The sequence below is a fragment of the Rhinoraja longicauda genome, chromosome 6 (genome assembly GCF_053455715.1).
Source record: "Rhinoraja longicauda isolate Sanriku21f chromosome 6, sRhiLon1.1, whole genome shotgun sequence".
Classification (NCBI taxonomy): Eukaryota; Metazoa; Chordata; class Chondrichthyes; order Rajiformes; family Arhynchobatidae; genus Rhinoraja; species Rhinoraja longicauda.
The window spans coordinates 73,049,640-73,068,440 of NC_135958.1; the positions used below are offsets into that span (position 1 = coordinate 73,049,640).

Genomic DNA, 18,801 nt, shown 5'->3' on the forward strand with positions numbered 1-18,801 from the left:
GGTGGAATGGGGAGAAATTGGTTTGTCCACCTCTTTGTTTTTTACTCAAAGTTCAAGCATCTGCCATCTCGTGTCTCAATTTTGCAGCTTACCAAATCAGAGACATCTTTGCTCCAGCACCGTCCCGAAAGCTAAATGCTTGTCTCCTTCCCAGTTCTGACGAAGGGTCTTTGACTTGAAATGTTAACTCTGTTTCTCTTCCTTTAGATTGAGTATTTCCAGCATTTTCAGTGTGTACATTATTACTTTATCCTGGAGTCACAAATACAGCCAAAGACATTCCTGTTGGCTTTTCAGCCATTGAATCTCTTCTCATTATTATTCTCATTCTTCCCCCTTCCCTCTACTGTAGTTAAGCCAATTATCGTGTCAAGAACAGTTCTTGTCCGTGCTCCTTTGAGCAACCTTATGGGAGGTTCTCAGTGAGGTTTCTTAAGGGAAATGTGGCGCCACCTCCCTATTCCTCTTAAGCAGCAAGAGAACCACTCCCTAAACCTGCTCTCCATTAAGTTCTTGTCTTTGTGAATGCGCCACAGTAGATCCAGCCACTGTTCCAACTCAAATCTTGAGCTTAAGCAGTTGCAGCTAGTGATACTGCACACGATTGTCAAAATGAATTGGAAATATCCATCACTTCCTACATGGTAAAGAAGCAATCCAGAGGGCAGCACAGTGGTAGAGTTGCTGCCTTACAGCACCAGAAACCCAGGTTTGATCCTGACTACGGGTGCTGTCAGCACGGAGTTTGTACATTCTCCCTGTGACCGACTGGGCTTTCTTTGGATGCTCCCGTTTCCTCCCACATTCCAAAGACAAGCAGGTTTGTTGGTTAATTAGCTTCTGTAAATTGCCCCTAGTGTGTAGGATAGAACTAATGTTAGGGTGATCGCTGGTCAGCATGGACATGGTGGACTGTAGGGCCTGTTTCCACGGTGTACCTCTATACTAAACTAATCCATCCAATGAGCTGTCTTGCCATATCTCATCCTAACTCAACCAAAAAAACTCCCTTAAGATACGTATTTCATCAACTTAATTAAACATAATATGTTAAACATAACAGTTACGTATTTGGGGCCACCATGTCCCCATTTTGGCTGAGAGGGCCGTAACTATTCTCTTCTGCACCTTCTTTATTCAGCTTGGTTTTCTTATTGTGAACCTCATGTTGTCTTTTCTGTACATTCCAGGAAGCTCTTGCCCTCCATGTTACTTTCCTTCATGGTTATGTGTCTGCTCTATATCTAAAACACGTCCTCTTTGAGAGTCTTAATTGTTCTGATGGGGAGACCACACACAGGTCGAGTTACAAGTTTGCAGGAGATGGCTGTTCAGTCTGCCAATTGCACAGAGCTTTCAGCACCTGCCATTCTATTTCTCTATTTCAGCCCCCCTCTGGCCTGTCTGCTTTTGGCTTCCTACGCTGTCGATATTTAGTTCAAAGAACCGCACCTTTGCTTCCGTACAGGCACATTGTAAAGATTTTCCCGCCGCCACATCAAATTCAACAATTTCCAGTAATCTGCCACGCCAGCCTTTCGGCATTATTATTTCCTCCTCCTTTTTTGGTCATTTCCAAATTATATCTTTACCATACCTATTATTCATTACTCTGCCCATTCCACTTTTACACAATCGCTACTTGTTACTCAGTTCCTCCTGTTATCCACTCTATCACAGATTTTCTCGATTTTCAAATGATGCTTCCACTATGACTTGATAATGTCTTCTTTTCAAATAGCTTGCCGCTGTTGAATATTGTATAATTTTTTTATTCAGGTTACATTCGTTCAGTTGATACTTACATCAAGTAAATGATACACAAACATTGAAAAACAGTAAATTTTGAGAACAAAATAACCATCATATTCAAATTAGTTTCATATTAGATTTTTTAAGCAGCTTGTTTTGGTCGGCAGAAAGGCAGTTATGAAGAAATGGATGAAATTTTTCATTATTTTCATCATGGCATCAAAAATATATAAAAACATTCATATTTATATAAATGTTTATGCAGTGCAGAGCAAAAAGTTATTTCTTGATGGGTTATAGTGGTTGAACATTAAGGCACAGAGGTAAGCAATAACTATCATAATTTGTTTTCTGTAAACATCTAACACCCTCTTCAAGGTAGCTCCAGGTAAATCAGGTTACATCTGGAAGTACTCTAAATCATTACTTCATTGATATGTAGATTACAATCTCTTCAGAAAGTACCCCCCTTTTTCGAATGGTCCCATTTTTAAGTAGAGTTAAACTATCCTTGCTGAGAGACAAAGCTTTCAGCTCTTAAGATTTATCTTGTAAACTGTCCCCGTTTGAAAGCCACGGCTGCTTTCCAGGTTTCCACACTCTGTGACATCAAAATTGTTTCTGGGAAAATGCCTTCAAGTTCTGGCAGATTGTCCACTTCCTTCACATCCATAAAAAATCCGAGCGACATTTTCAAACTGGAATAGCAAGCAGAGTTATCATGGTTGTATTTTTTCTAAACCATTATACAGAGGATCCTCATTTCCTTCTCATCAATTATCAAAACCTTTTTTTGAAACCATTCTCCCCAGCATCATTTCAAACTTTTGTTACTTGAATTATCAAGACCATGCCAGAAATTCTGCTTCCACTGATCTTTGAGGAAGAAAGTTCTGAAGATTCCCGATACTGAGAAAAAAACTCGCCTCATCTGTATCACAGTCATGGAGTTAAACAGCATGGAAACTGGCATTTTGGCCCAATTTGTCCATGCCGACCAAGTTGCCTAACTAAACTAGTCCCAATTGCCTGTGTCTGGTCCATATCCCTCCAAACATTTCCTTTCCATGTACCTGTCAGAGTATCTTTTAAATATTGCAATTGCACCCACCTCTATCCCTTTCTGTGGCACCTCATTCCTTATACACGCCACCCTCTGTGGAAGATGTTGCCCCTGGGATAACTTTTAAATCTTTCCCCTCTCATTTTGAGACTCGCCTACCCTCGGGGAAAAGAAACTGTGGCCTTTCACTTTCTCCCTGTTCCTCATGATTTTATAAACCTCTACAAAGATCACCCATTGGCCTCTTTTGCTCCCGGGGAAAAAACTCCTAGTCTGGCCTGCCTCTCCTTGCAACTTAAATCCAGACTCTTTACACCAGCAACATAGGAGTTTCACCCCTCTGTCCTTTCTCCACAACCTTCCAAGTTACCTCTTGACCATATATTTATTAATTTCCCTCAGGATGGCCACAACAAAACCTGCCCACCATATTTAATCTACAATCTACATTTAAAAAAATCATTTCCTCATGTCATTGTTATTTCTCTTCTCATTGATTTTTGTACCTGTAGCCACTGCATCTCCTCTTCATCAAGGGGAACTGCCACATCATCTACTCTCGAGACGTCTATTAATTTTGCACAACCTTTCATTACCTGGCATATCATCATGGTCCAGGAAGCTTCTCAGGGTCAGTTAGGGATGGGTAATAAATGCTCGCTGAACCAGCGACACATCTGTCCATTGACCAAATACAAAGTGGGTGGATTGTAGGACTGTAGCAGAGAGGCAAGGCTGTGCACTAAAAAACTAACCTTTTAAATTAGAGTTTGGCAGGATGCGGTTGTATGTGAACGTGTTATATAACAAGTACTCTTACCTCCAAGTTGGGTTGAAAGAGTCCGATGATTGAACATTTTTACATTTCAGAGTCAGCAACTCGTGCAATTCCAGTATGAAAGTATCAACACTTGCTTGGACAAAGAAGGAACGTAATTGTTTCTTTCCTTCCTCACAGAGGTGCTTTTTATATTCATTTTTAATCCCTGAGAAAGGATCCTGGAAACAGACACAAGAAAAAATGACAAATATAGTTGACTTTTTCACTCTGTTCTCAGGAAAGATTTCTCCTTCAGAGAAAATCAACAACGACACCAACATTTAAATGTATCTCACCATGTAATATTTGAATAAATATGAATAATATTTTCATTCATTTTCATAATTATGTACGATAACATACATATTTAAGTGTTAAATAATTAATAGCGAAACTGACTTTGACCATGACACTGCCCCCAGTCAAATAATAAATTTACACCTTTTATGATTGATTAACCTGCAATAGTGTTAGCAACCTGCAGCATGAAAGTCAGGGCATATTCTCTTCTCTCTTTAAAAGGAATTCCTATCTATCACACTATTGAGTAAGGAATTCCTATCAATCACATGAGTGAGAGGTTATTGTTGCAGCACCATTCAACCAGGGTGTTCTATCTGTCTCCTGTATGCTGACTCATCACCACCCATGATTCAGCCAACAACATTGTGTCATTGGCAAATTTATAGATGGCATTTGAGCTTGCTAAGCCACACAGTCATGGGTGTGAAGAAAGTAGAACAGAGGGCTATGCAACAGCCTTGAGGTTGATAGCACCTGTGTTGATAGTCAGTGAGATGTTACCGATCCACGCTGATTGAGATCTGCTGATGAGGAAACAGGATCCTGTTGCAGTGAGGGGTACAGAGACCCAGGCCTTGGAGCTTGGTGATGTTTGGAGGGGATGATAGTGTTGAACGCCAAGCTGCAGTCAGTGAACGGCAGCCTGATATACAGTATTTGTTCCTGTAATCCAGAAGATTCAGAGCAGAGTGGGGGGCCAGTGAAATAACATTTGCAGTTGACCTGTTGTGGGGACAGGCAATTTGAAGCAGCTCCGGGTCTTGATTTGTGCCATAACCAACCAACCTTTCAATGCACTTCATTATGGTGGATGTAAGTGCCACTGGAGGTCATGGTGCATTTGAGGCAGTCATTGAGGCAGGTCACAGTGCATTTCTTGGGCACGGGTACGATAGATGCCTTTTTAAAGTAGGTGGAAACCTCACCCACAGAAGCGAGAATATGAAGACGTCCTTAAATACTCCAGTCAGTTGGTCCGTGTAGGTCTTTAGCACTCGGCCTGGCACGCTGTTATTCACCCTCTTGAAAGACCGGCCGCAGAGACTGCGATCCCAGGTTTGTCAAGGGCTGTGAGCACTCGTACAAATGTGTCATTGTTCTTCCTTTCAGAGCATGCATAAAATGCATTGAGCTCATCCAGAAGTGACGTGTCATTGCCACTTATGCTACCCAGTTTCACCTTGTAGGAGGTGAAACCCCTACCAAAGCCATCGAGCATCTGTCTGTGACTCCAGCTTAGTCCAGAATAGTCATTTGCATATTTTGAAACAAGATAGAGAGCTGAGATTTAAATCAATTCACATAATCGCTGCAGAAAAACACCTTGTAGAGAAGTAGAATCACTGTAAATAACTCTGCTACTTATTATGCAGATGAAGCTGCTCCGTAACCTATCAGTTTTATGACCATCATTATATTAATGTTGACTGCTTCACTCATAGTTTAAAATGTGAACTATGATTCACTATATAAGAAGAATAAGTAAATATCTGCAGCCATTTAAAATTATGTAAATTCACTAATATATTGATCGATGAGCAGTGGAAATGCCCAGAAAGGCCCAAAGCATCCAAGAGTTCATTTTAAAAAAAAACACTGTCACTGAACTCAGAATTAATCCATGCAATTTATCTACAGCAAGCATTTCTAAAGCGTTGACCAAAGCCTACTTCCTCTTTCTTCAAGAAAGATGTTGTTGGCAAAGATATAGGAAAACCATTTGCATATTCCTGTTCAACTCTCACAACATCCCATTTTACTAAGCAAAGAAAACACAAAGTGCTGGAGGAACTCAGGGGGTCAGGCAGCATCTCTGGAGAACATGGATAGGCAATTTTTTTGATCCGGACCCTTCTTCCCGAAGCATCGCCTACCCATGTATTCCAGAGATGTTGCTTGGCCTGTCGAGCTCCTCCAGCACTTTGTATTATGCTCAAGATTTCAGCATTTGTAATTCTACGTGATCCCATTTCACTATTTGTTGCCAGTTTCTCAATGCCAATGGGCAAAAATATTTGGACTTCCAAAGATGGAAAATCAAGAAATATAGAATTTCAAGGAGGAAGTCAATCGCTGTTTTTTGAGGAACAAGAAAGGGTAATAAATGTGATGTATATAAACACTAACCACACATTCAAACCAATAAACAAATTATTCATACCCTATTCAAAATAAGTGAACATTCGGATTTTCTTGAAGAGAGGAGTTGCCAGAGTGCTTGGATGTGCTTCAAGTTGCATCGTCTCAATGTCTAGAATAAAATAACAGAAAAAAACATAATGTACAAAAATAATTGTTCATGACATGTGGGGTTGATGGTGCTTCATTTTGAAACACAAGCACATTAGATCCCACAGGAAGACAATTGATTCTCTCCTGGAATTATGGATTTTGTGAGGTGGTATTCTCAATTTTGTCACCAGGGAGGACAGAAAAAGGCCCATTATAGGTGAATCTGAGGGCAGAATTCATTCCGATGTTCTATATGTGTCCATATAGTATCATTGGTTCGGGGAGGGCACTTATTTATTAGTGCAGAGAATCTATTAACTCCAAAACCATACTTTGATATTAAAAGATTTTTTAAAAATCAAATATCAGACTCACTTGCTATTGAAATCTTAAACTGTCCACTTAATGTAGAAAATCCTTACTAAAAAAGAACTTTGATTTTCAAATAGGGATCTTTTTAGAAATCACAGCAGCACATATCATTGTTAGATCTAATAAAGATGGGCATTAAATTTTGAAATGTAGGACCTTATCATTCATCAATTTGATGCACCATCACTATTTTGTGGCCAAACACAGAAGACAATCGCTCTGTGGTAATATCGCATGCCAGAAATTAGATGAATAACCAGTTAATCATTTTTTTGCTGGTGTTGGATGAATATATCAGCACCAGAGAGACAGAGACAAAGAGTTTATACAGCCGGAAACAGTCTAATTTGCTTGCATTTGGCCCATATCCCCCTAAACTTTTCCGATTACTTGCTTCAGATGTTAAGATTTAACCAGGTCATCTGAAGACAGGAAGCATGTTGTTGTCAACATCTGCACTATTTTGTCATGGAATCTAAAGAAACTGTTTATTGTTGATCAAAAAACCTTAACACAAAACCCTACTGGTCCCTTGTACTTGACATGTATGTGTAAATTGTGTACTTGTCTCATGGAGCAGAACTTGGATCTATAAGCTCTGACTCAAAAGAGTTCTATCAATAGAGACAAGTTGACAATTCACCAGACACCACTAAGAATCCATGTGAATAGATAGATTTTTATACACATCATTGTCATCTTGAACCTTTATTTGTAAGGTATATATGAGAATAATTTACAATGATCTCAAAACACAAAATCACTAGATTAATGCTGCAATTTGTAATGCAAATAGGATAAATATATACTCACTTCCATTACATGAGGTGAGGTCTGAGCTTCCATTTGCAATACTTCTGTCAAATAGACAACCAGTTTTAGATCAGGGTCTCCTCCTGACATGGCCAAAAATCCTGAAGTGACTTCCACAGCAGTGAATGCTTCGCATACTTCACTGTATGACTGAAGTTTACCACTTATGACATTAATAACAGAGATTGGCAGTGATTCCTAAGAGGAAAAGCATTAGCAAGCACGAGTTAAAAATGATGACCGACTTGTAGAACATTACGAAGGGTTAAATGCTTGGTATTATTGTCATGTGTACAGAGATACAGTGAAAGATTCTGCTTAGTGTGCTATCCAGTCAAATCATGCTATCAAATCCCACACAAGTGCAACAGATCATGTAGAGAAAAATTAACAGAAAGTTAACAGATAACAAAATTAACAGATATAGTGTTACAGCTACGGAGAAAAATTTAAGAATCGTGCAAAGGATGTCTCAAGGTAAATTGGGAGATCAGATTACGCCCTTAGCTTACAGGAGTGTCGATAATATCAATGGGAGGGGGAGACTGGTTTGAAAGATGTACTGGCTGCATCTGCAACTCTTGTAATTTGATGTAGAGCTGTTGTCAAACCAAATGCAACTGGATAGGAAGCTTTCTATGGTGCATCAAAAGAAATTGGTAAGAGTCTTTGAAGGCGTGCCAAATTTCCTTCATCTTCTGAGGAGCTTTCTTGGCTGTGGCATAATATGGTTGGACAAGGACAAATCATTGGTGATACTTACATCAAGGAACTGTTATCAATTGAATTATCCCTCTGCATCTTTTATTTGGGAGGGGAAGAAAGGGGTTCCAGTGTGATGATGTATTATTTAATCTGGTTTTCATTGATGTTTTTTTCCAACTTATTTCTTCTCTTTCGTCTTGCATCATCATCCACACTGTTCTTTCCTCCCTCATATCCTCTTCCCTGGGCTCTGTATTTGCGTGTTAACTATATTTTTTACATTCTGAAGCAAGTTGAATAGCCTGAAACTTTAATTTCTCCAGCAGAATGAATGCAGTATTTTCTACGTGTATTCATGTGCAAAATTTACTTACAAACATACAGCATTTAAAAGATCAAACTAAAATACCTGAGGAATTTTGTTTTGGATATCTTGAAAGATAATTCCATAATTTCTGTCTTGTCTGTAAATCAGCGTAGGTATTCCCTGAAAAATGTGGGGGGAAAAACAGATGACCATTTGGAGCACCGCACTGACATCCTTCACAAGTTCTATTATTATGTTTCGCTTGAGCAGCTTACAACCCAGCGGTATGATATTGATTTCTCTAACTTCAAGTAACCCTTGCTTTCCCTCTCTCCGTCCCTCCCCCACCCTAGTTCTCTGACTAGTTTTACTGTCCTCCTGATTCATTTTATTGTTTGTATGCCTTATTGTCACCTTTCCCTCAGCCAACAATGAACCATTCTACATTTCCTTGAACATAGTCTGCTTTGATCTGTCATTTTCACGCCTTACCCGTATATATCTCTAGTTTCCCTCTCCCCTGACTCTCAATCGGAAGAAAGGTCTCGACCCGAAACATCACCCATTCCTTCTCTCCAGAGTAGTTGCATGTCCCGCTGAATTATTCCAGCATTTTGTGTCGATCTTCCATTGTTATAGTCCTTTTTTTCATAGTTGGTGATAGTTTGTGCAGATTTATTTACAAAACTAAATACAAGGCACCACTCTCATTAATGGTGACTTACTTTTAAATGAATAAGTGGTTTTCCTTTTAAAAATCTGTTGGTCAGTTGCTGTTCAATTCTCTTGAAGTCATACTCTGTCACTATTTCGCTTCCCTTTTCCATTGTATATTGACAGTTGGACAAGAGGAGAGGAATGATGTCCTTTTCAACCTCATATCTGATTACATGCAAGTCGGATACGTCCTGTGGACTGACTGAGTATCTGCAAAGGCCACAAAATTTGATTAAAGGCACATCAGATTGAAAAAAACACCTTTTTTTGTTTGATTAATGGTTATGTCTTGACAATATATCTTACCTATGTGTTACAAGAGACAACAGAATTCACTTAGACACAAGGAACTGCGGATGCTGGTTTACAAGAAAAGGACACAAGGTACTGGAGTAACCCAACGGGTCAGGCAGCATCTCAGGAAGACATGGATAAGGAGAAGGGGCCCTGAAATTTTGCCTATCCATGCCTTCCAGAGATGCTGCCTAACCCGCTGAGTTGTTCAGCACTTTTTGTCTTTAAACAAAAACTTTACAATTACGTTCAATTTTAAATCACAATATAGAGTTACATTTTGTACAGCTTGTATCATTGCAAGCTCCCATGGCATTCAAAATTCTAATTCTAAATTGAATATATTATCCTATCTCTTCTGTAATGCTAAGATTACATCTATACAAGAATGATCTTCTTCTTCACAAAGACTGACAAAAGCTCAGTTATTTTAAACTGTTAAGAATTTCTCGCTCCCATGGCATTCAAAATTCTAATTCTAAATTGAATATATTATCCTATCTCTTCTGTAATGCTAAGATTACATCTATACAAGAATGATCTTCTTCTTCACAAAGACTGACAAAAGCTCAGTTATTTTAAACTGTTAAGAATTTCTCTCCACAATATACTTAGATTGATCCGAGTAGTTTCAACATTTTTTGTTTTTTATTTCAGATTTCTAATACGTCAGTTATTTTAACATTAGTATTCATTTTAATGATCTGAACATGCCTGAAATTGAAAAGTTCTGATGAGGTGCCATTAAATAAAAAGCTATCCAGATGTCAACTAATTCCTTTTCTCTCCATTTGGTTCATGATTTTCTAAGTTCATTTGCCTTATGCCAAATTAGAAGAATGAACATTTTTGATTTTACATTGTTGAACGGTAACACAGGTATTAACCAAAAAAAAAAGAATGGTAGGATAAATAGTTAAAAATAGAGCACCAATGCATGTAACAACGAACTCACGGTGTAGATTCAATAGTATACTTCTCCACTGTATACACAAAGTCATTCTGAAGAGCTATGAGGTAGCTAACTAGTGCAGTAGAGCACAAGCCAAGACCTTGGCGTCGAGGGAGCAGGACCTCAAGTTGGCAGTTTTGCATGTCCAAATCCAAAGCACCAAGCTCTTCCGGAATCTTAATTTCACCTGTAATTTATGATTTGCAACAAAGTAAACCCATTGCCATTAAAACTGAAAATACTCAAAACATATACCTTGCATTTTTGTGTTTTTTACTTGCCACTCACAATGTTGTCGACCTCAGGAGCCAACCTGTTTTATTTATATATTCTACTTATAGATTCTGCTTCTGCTTGGAATGGTACCTCCCAAATAACACACAACGTGTAAGCCAAGTCCTCCTCTGGCTTTGTAAGCTTTCAATAAGTCTCCAAAGAGATCAGAATCAATTCTGGCTTTATGGATAGCAATTCTGCCTGAATCAGAGGGCATCAACTCAAATTTTAGTGGTACTTAGAACACAAAATCCTATCTGATTTAATTCACTGTTAAGGAAGTGCTGCACCATTAGAAATATCATATATAAGTCTAGGAAGTTAAATCAAGATCTTCTGTATGCTTGCAGAAGGCTGGAATAAGATCTCATAAGTTGAAGGTCAAACAATTGTCATATCTAGTATTTGTTCCTTAAATAATATTAGCACACAGTCAAAATACAAATGAGGTAGTTGTTATCATATTATGCTGTTTGAGAAGCTGTGTTGCTGTACACAAATTGCTCATTCATTTCCCTGTGGGAAATTCAGCTTGGGGAAAAAATCAGTCTCAAACTAATTTCTATTCTTTTTCTTCTCCCCATTACATGTTCCAGTTTAGGTATATCCATCATACATATAGACCAGTAAGTCCAAACGGAGAAATCAACATGACAGAAATCTACGTTCTAGGTGTATTGAACTTTTAAAAGTGTTTCGAGCAATATTGCTAGGGTTCAGGGGCAAGACATGACCTAACAACCAAAGTTTTGATCATTGAGATTATCAGGAATATCTTATTAATAGTTAGCTTCAGAAATGCGTTCTGCAATATCATCACATTCAAGATGAATGGTCTTGATTATGAGGGAATATGTCACAAATGTTACTCTGATGAGACAAGAGCAGACCCTGCTTTTCCGTAGCCCTTGCAAATGTGGAAATCTGTAAGATACTGTCACTGATTAGCCAATGCGCTCTGAGTTCAGCATGGCGGTGGGAAATTGCCCTTGTTATAGTTTGGACTCAATGAAGAGCCCTGTGTTAGAATAGGGGAGACATAAATTACCTCTTCCCTTTATCTAGAAATGAACAGAAGACTTGAGAGAGCCTCTAATATGAAGAGATCTGTAAACAAGTTTTTAATGTAAAAATCTTAATTATTTCTATATTTCCGTTTATATTTCTAATGGAAAAATCTAATTTAAATTTGTCCTCCAAGTGTTTTAGACTGATTTATGTATTCAAGCATCATTGGAATGTATTTTAAGTTTTGGGAATGTTTTTGAATGTCAAAAGAACATTTCAAAACACTCATGAGGTCTGAGGTATTTGACAACTGCATCTGAAATGTCCTTCTTGCACCATTTTGTGAGCACGGTTTGTTTGGCTATTTCATGAGATCTCACTGGGGTCTGTGGACTCTTTACACAAGCAGAGAATCGTGCAAGTTGCTCCAAGTGGTTTACGAAGTTCCCCTTGGGAGGATTGTTTTTAATAGATTTGAATGTCTCTATTAAAGGTTAGTGCAAGTGGTTCAACGCTGATCAAAATTTCTGCCCCAATATTCTATGTAGAATTGGAGACACAAGAGACTGCAGATGCCAGAGTGTGGACGAAAATAGACAGTGGATGTTTTGGGACTGAGGGGAGGTAGCCAGTATAAAGAGACGAGGGCTAGGATGTGGCAAGAGTTGGCATGTCACAAATGGATCCATGTGAGGAAGTTGATTAGTAGATGGAATCATGTTGGGGAGAGAAATATAGAGAGGCTGGGAGATGATCATGGAGACAACAAAGTATTGCAAATTATGGAATCCAATAAGGATGATGAAGAGCAGGCCCATACAAGAGAAAGGTGTCGGGCGGATATGAGATCCAGCAGGAGGTCTGTGGGTGATGGATAGATGGAATGGGTGGAGGAAAGGAAAGAAACTGGGTGACAGAGGGCTGGGCAGTTGGTAGAAGAAAGGATGTGTGTGAGAGGACTTTGGTGGATCAGATGGAACAAGAAAGAGACAGTGGTGCGGGTTACCTGAAATTGGAGAATTTAAATGTTCATGCTGAAGGGCTTTAGACTGCCCTGGAGGAATAAGTTTTTATAGTTTGCTCTTGGTTTCACACTGGCAGTGGAAGTTCAGGTCAGACAGGTCAATGGGGAATAGGGAAGGGAATTAAAGTGGCTTGCAAATGGGAGCTCTAGATAGTTATGGCGGACAGAGTGCAGGTGCTCAGCATATTGGTCACTTAATTCGCATTTGGTCTCATCCATGTACAGGAGGCCATATCGAGGACAACAAATGCAACAGACGGAGCAGTAGGTAAATGTTGGTCTCACCTGTATAGGATTATTTACTTCCTAATCGAGAATTTAGCAATCATGTAATATATCTGGTGATACAGGAAATTTAAAAAACATTTTTGATTAGGTTTTGAAGTTAATAACAAGTAATGCTTACCATTAGTAATGAGGAACGTTCGAAGCTGGTTCCACACAGAGATAAAGCATGAGATTTGGGATGTAAATGTACTCTTTATTGGTTCTAAAGACATCAAAGCAAAAGTGGGATTAACATCAAATGTTTCTCCCACCCAACAAAAAAAATCTAATCTGATCCCATGCTGTAAAAGGTAATTACCAGAGTTGATGGTTTGAAGAAAATCAGAAGCGGATTGCTTAGGTACCTCTGTTGTATTCTGAAATAGTTTCGTCAAGTCATTCTGAAGCGCCAGTAATTCTGGCAGGTACTTCACCAGCCTCAACTGTACTTCCTACATATCAGATCATTGAGAGTTTATTGAAATATTAAGGAAGACCATCACCAAGTTAGAGTTCATTCCTTTTACATGCAAGAAATAGTTGCAAGAAATAGAGAGAGAGGGAGCAAATGGGAGAGGGAGAGCGAAAGAGAGAGGGGGAACAAAAGAGGGGGAGCAAAAGAGAGAGGGGAGAGGTGAGAGGGATGGTGTGGGTGAAAGGTAGGATGACCGAGGTGAGAGAGATGTGGAGCTACTATCTCTTTACATACAAGAAACAATATTTCACTGGAATATAGATCAAAAAACAATTCATACCTTTTGTAGGAATGTCTGCAGGATTGGCACATTTTCTTTCTCTTCCTTATTCTCCATTATATGTCTCAAATGTTCAGGAGAAATTCTCTTTCTACATGCCCATATAGAAGAGCAATGCAAGGTATCCCCTTTGGGTAATGTAAGGAATGTTTGGGGGTCACTGTACACAATTTTGACAATAGAATCTGAACCACTTCTTTTATCTTGACTTATCTGGCTGTTAATATCCACAAGCTTCCTGTCCAGATTCTGTTAAAACAAATGTTCACAGGTAAATTGATGATACTGTAATTAAAATAATCACACTTCAAAGGTACATTTATGCAAATTTTCATGTACTGTTTAAAAAAATATTTCCAATAGTAAATAGAAATGAAAATAGAACAAAATAAAAGGAATGTTCAGTTACATGGTTTCTTTCATGTTTTCAGGGATTCTAAAGTGCTTTATGGCCAATAGAACTTAGAAGATAGAAAAGTACACCACAGAACAGGCCCTTCGACTCACAATGTGTATTTCAGGCACCCAACACCCTTTGTATAAAAAACATTCTCTGTGCATCTCTTAAATTTTGCCCCTTTTAAAGCTTTGCCCTCTAGTCTCTGACATTTCCATCCTGGGAAAAGGGTTCTGATAGTCTATCCTATCGATGCCCTTCTTAATTTTATGTACTTTTATTAAGTTTTCTATTAACCTCCTGCATTCTAAAGAAAACGCTAGAAATTTGTCTAACCTTTCCTTGCAGTTAATGCCCCCTAATGCAGGCAGCATTCTGGTAATACTCTACTGCACCAATGAGTTAATTTTAAATAGTGTCATGTTTATTTTCTTACACGACTCCTTCATCGCTCTGACATTAAGATAAATCTTCAAAATATTTGCAGATAAAATGTTGATTATTGTTGAGCAAAAAAAAAAAAATTATTAGAAAGACATTTTTCAAAAATTAAAATGCTTTATTTTGCTTGCATGGAAAATCTATTAATATTAATTTTCACATTATAAAGAGAAACCCCTGTTAAATCTATTTTTCAAGATGCAAACAAAAATATATTTCCTGTGTTGTTCCTGAGCAAGCTTAAAATTTCATTCAATCTTGTGTGTCAGTTTCCATTTCCACATTTCAGCTTGATCTACTTCATCACCACAGCATTATCTTAATTTGTTATTACCAATGCTCTGAAAGCACCACAGTATTAAACTGAACTGGCATATTTGCAAGTGCAAGCAGAATATATATTTTTAAATGAGAGATACACAAACAAATGCAGGTGCACAGTGTGCTGGAGTAACTCAGCAGGTCAGGCAGCATCTTTGGGGGATGTGGATAGATGAAGTTTCGGGTTGGACCCTTCTTCAGACTGATTGCAGTAGGGGGGAGAAAGCTGGAAAAGAGGTGGGTAGGACAAAGCCTAGCAAGTGATAGGTTGGTACAGATGAGAAGTGTTTGATTGGCAGATGGGTGGACAAAGACGAGAGATGAAAAGGGGCAAGAGGGTGTCAGATAAGGAGAGTGAAATGTAAAGACAGAGGGAGGGATATAGGTGGAAGAAGACAGGAGGAGGGGACAAGGGAAAGTGGGGCTGGGTTGTGAGAGAAACGATACTCACCACAGTGCATGGGGATGGGGTACAGGAAAGGGCGGGAGGGAGAAAATAGGGGGGGGGGGATGGTGTTTCCTAAAATTGGAGAATTCAATGTTTATATGTTGGGTTGCAAGCTAAACAAGAGTTTTTCCTATAGATTTTTTGTTGTTAGATAAAGGGCATCTCTTAATGTACACATTTCCCTTTTTAACTAAGTTCTAATAATTTTGGATATACCGATTAACCAATATAATTTTTAAAAGTTGCAACTTGGAATCAAATTACAATATCCTATGATGTGGCATGTCATTTGTGTAGATGAGAGGGAAACAGCATTCATGACTGCTGGCAAGCTTATCACTACATAATCTTGGAAGGTTAAAGAAGTGTATTGTTTCAATCACATAATGGAATACCATCCTGAGAAAAGTGTTCTGCTTTGTGCTCATTAGGTCCAGGCAACATACCTTAAGGTAACCCAGTGTGTAAAGATATAAAGAAACATTAATGGGAATTAGTTGTATCAGCTGAAACCATAGTGCAGAGGTTTAAGATAAAAGGGGTCAAAGGGACCTGAGGGCAACTATTTTACACAGAGGCTAATGGGTATGTGGAATGAGTTGCCAGAGGAAATGGTCGGGGCAGGTTCAATAACAACATTTAAGACATTTGGATAGGTGAATGGATAGAAAAGATTTAGAGGGATATTGGCTAAATATCGGCAAATATGTCTGGCTCAGATTGGCGTCTTGGTTGGCATGGACTAGTTGGGCTAAAGCGCCTGTTTCCATGGCATACTCCATCAATAAAAGTGATTATATGCTGGGCTTTTCTGATCTGAAGTTGGAAGTCAACAAATGAAGTTGAATAACTACTTGAATTTGCTCTTTTTAAAATCTACTGCTGAGCAGAGGGTTTGCATATTCAGGTTAGTCAGAATTCTAAAATATAGTTGCAATACTTAACTTAAAAATAAAAATTGTATTGTGTATTCTTCCAGAGGCATGTATTTTAAATATTATTTTAATAAATAAAACAGAAATAAATGAGATCTCACCACCACTGCAGGAGTTATCACCTCTTTTGAAATAAAGTTCTCCCAATTTTTCCTTTGTGCCTTGGTGGACAGGTTTCCTGGTAATGTAGGGACTAGAAATATAATATTTTAAAAAGTAGATGGAGAATTTTAGTGACAGAAATAAAAATACATATGTTCTTCTACTTAGTACTTGTTGACCTTATTTTTCTCATTTATTTAAACACAGATACTTACGCTCCTTTTGATTAATGAGTTGGCTGAGAAAGAGATGAACAACTATGGTAGTTTCATCAATAGTCTTTGCCAGTGAATTCCTGAGCTGTTCTATGTCTTTTTTGATATGACACCAGAGAAAGTCCCTTGGATTTTGAACTTGTGGTTGTATAATTTGTTCTATTGACTATGAAAAAGAATGTAGAACAAAAAAATTATTAAAATAATTTACATATTAAGATAATTTTGCAATTTGAGTGCAAGTTAAGGATGTACAATGTTTTAAAACTTTTGCAATCTACTCACATTTGTGCACATTGGTATTGTGCCATATTGAAAGAAAATCCCAAACTAACTGTGCAAAATAGTCACTCTTTTTGAGACAAGTGGGTATTTATATCTAAAAAATCTATGATAATTCGAGTACGATACCAGATCCAGTACATTAGCCTTATTTAGTTAATTATTCTATTATTTACACTTCATTGTGACCAGAAGAGAAACTGTACCATATGAAAATCTTTATTCTGAAGATGGAATAACTTGCAATATCCATTATATGGTAAAACATGATATTACCTCAGGCTTAATTTTATCTACTGTTAGGTTTGTCATGGAACCAAGCAGCAATGCCAAGGGGCCACAAATATGGTACAGTTTCTCTTCTATAGACAATAGACAATAGGTGCAGGAGTAGGCCATTCAGCCCTTCGAGCCAGCACCGCCATTCAATGCGATCATGGCTGATCACTCTCAATCAGTACCCCGTTCCTGCCTTCTCCCCATACCCCCTCACTCCGCTATCCTTAAAAGCTCTATCCAGCTCTCTCAATTTATGTGTAAATGTTTGATGAAAGGGCAGAATGTACAATTACATTTATCTATATTTATTAATGTATCCTGATGTCAAACATGGGATCTCTTGCAATCTTTCAATGCTGAAACAACCTGCTCTTAGTTTTAATCATATTTTACAATCAGAAAATATCCAGCACCATTAACTGGAAAAGCTATGTGCAAATATTTAATTAAAAACGAGTGAAACATCAACCAGGAAACATGAATCATCTCGTACTCCTAAATCAACTTTTCCAAGGCTAGTAAAGCTATGGATCTCCTGACTGTGCCAGATATTACTCCCCTTTATAAAATTTGTAGGCATTTATTAAAACAGTCACCAATTTCTGATTTACTTCAACGTTTCTTTAAGTTTGTTCTATTTATTGTCAACATGAGGTTTATTATTATCATGTGTATTGTCACGTGCTATAGTGAAAAGCTTTGTTTTGCATGGTACCCAATTAAATCAGATAATACTATACAAAAACACAATCAAGTCAAACTCAAGTAAAACAGGTCAAGAAAAATAGATCCAGAGTATAGAATATACAACTTTGATGTTTAAGCAGGGTTTTTCAAAAACCAGCACTCCAGTGTCTATACAAAATACTAACAACGGTGTAAAAAATAGATTTTGTCAAGAAACATATGCATTTAACTGATATGCATGATTACTAATACCAAATCCTTATAAATGAAATACCTTGACATCCTCCATCGTTCCTATAAACATAGCCACATGTGTCATCAGACGCACAAGTAAAAATGACACCAAGGACATTTGTCTGTCAGGAGCAACGATTGTTTCTCTTTTGCTGGGATCACCTAAGATGTGTCCCGTTTGTGTTCTGTCCATCCTAAATATCAGATAAATTAGCTTTAATACATCCTTCATAAAGATTAGAAATGTATAAAAGTCATGTTAGATCGGATACTGTGCAGTCATGTATCTTTTAATTGAACAAATCCCATTGTCAGCTGATCCAAAGAGCTGGAATCAGCAACTCCTTCCCACCACTGGCTTAGAATCCCCAAATTTGGCATCCACACCTAACATGTGTGTCAACAAGTTAGTTGAAGGAAAGTTTTTGACTGAAAAGACTACTTTGTATTAATTAGGAAAATAATCAGTCCACCTTTTCTTAAAAAAAACTATTTATGAAATGTATTCATCATTGGAAGACTAGCATTTATTGCCCATTTTTTCATCTCAGTTTTATCTTACAAACTCTGTGAATTTTAAAAAGGTATCTTTAATAGACATGCATTATAGTTCTGAAGGTAGGAAAATAGTAATGAATCAGATTAATATATAAGAATGTTTTAATGTATTACTTTATGTGATGACGCCTGGTCATTTTGGTTCACTTTCCAAAGAATGGCCCTATAGCTTATCCCTCAATATCCTCTCCAGAAACATTTCTACCACTGATCTTTGGCTTCTTGTTCTATACTTCTCAGGC

General features: G+C 37.9%; 1 protein-coding gene across 1 annotated transcript in view; it reads right to left on the minus strand.

The window, feature by feature from the left end:
- Positions 1 to 1,868: 1,868 nt before the first annotated feature.
- The window catches only part of LOC144594596 (E3 ubiquitin-protein ligase rnf213-alpha-like), a 117,918-nt gene continuing 100,985 nt past the window's right edge, over positions 1,869 to 18,801 (minus strand). Inside the window, 13 exon segments of the mRNA XM_078401341.1 lie at positions 1,869 to 2,450; positions 3,636 to 3,814; positions 6,100 to 6,189; positions 7,356 to 7,553; positions 8,470 to 8,547; positions 9,093 to 9,294; positions 10,334 to 10,517; positions 13,045 to 13,128; positions 13,225 to 13,357; positions 13,661 to 13,909; positions 16,304 to 16,395; positions 16,520 to 16,685; positions 18,042 to 18,195. Coding sequence (XP_078257467.1) covers positions 2,297 to 2,450; positions 3,636 to 3,814; positions 6,100 to 6,189; positions 7,356 to 7,553; positions 8,470 to 8,547; positions 9,093 to 9,294; positions 10,334 to 10,517; positions 13,045 to 13,128; positions 13,225 to 13,357; positions 13,661 to 13,909; positions 16,304 to 16,395; positions 16,520 to 16,685; positions 18,042 to 18,195 — 1,963 coding nt within the window. The 3' untranslated portion in view covers positions 1,869 to 2,296.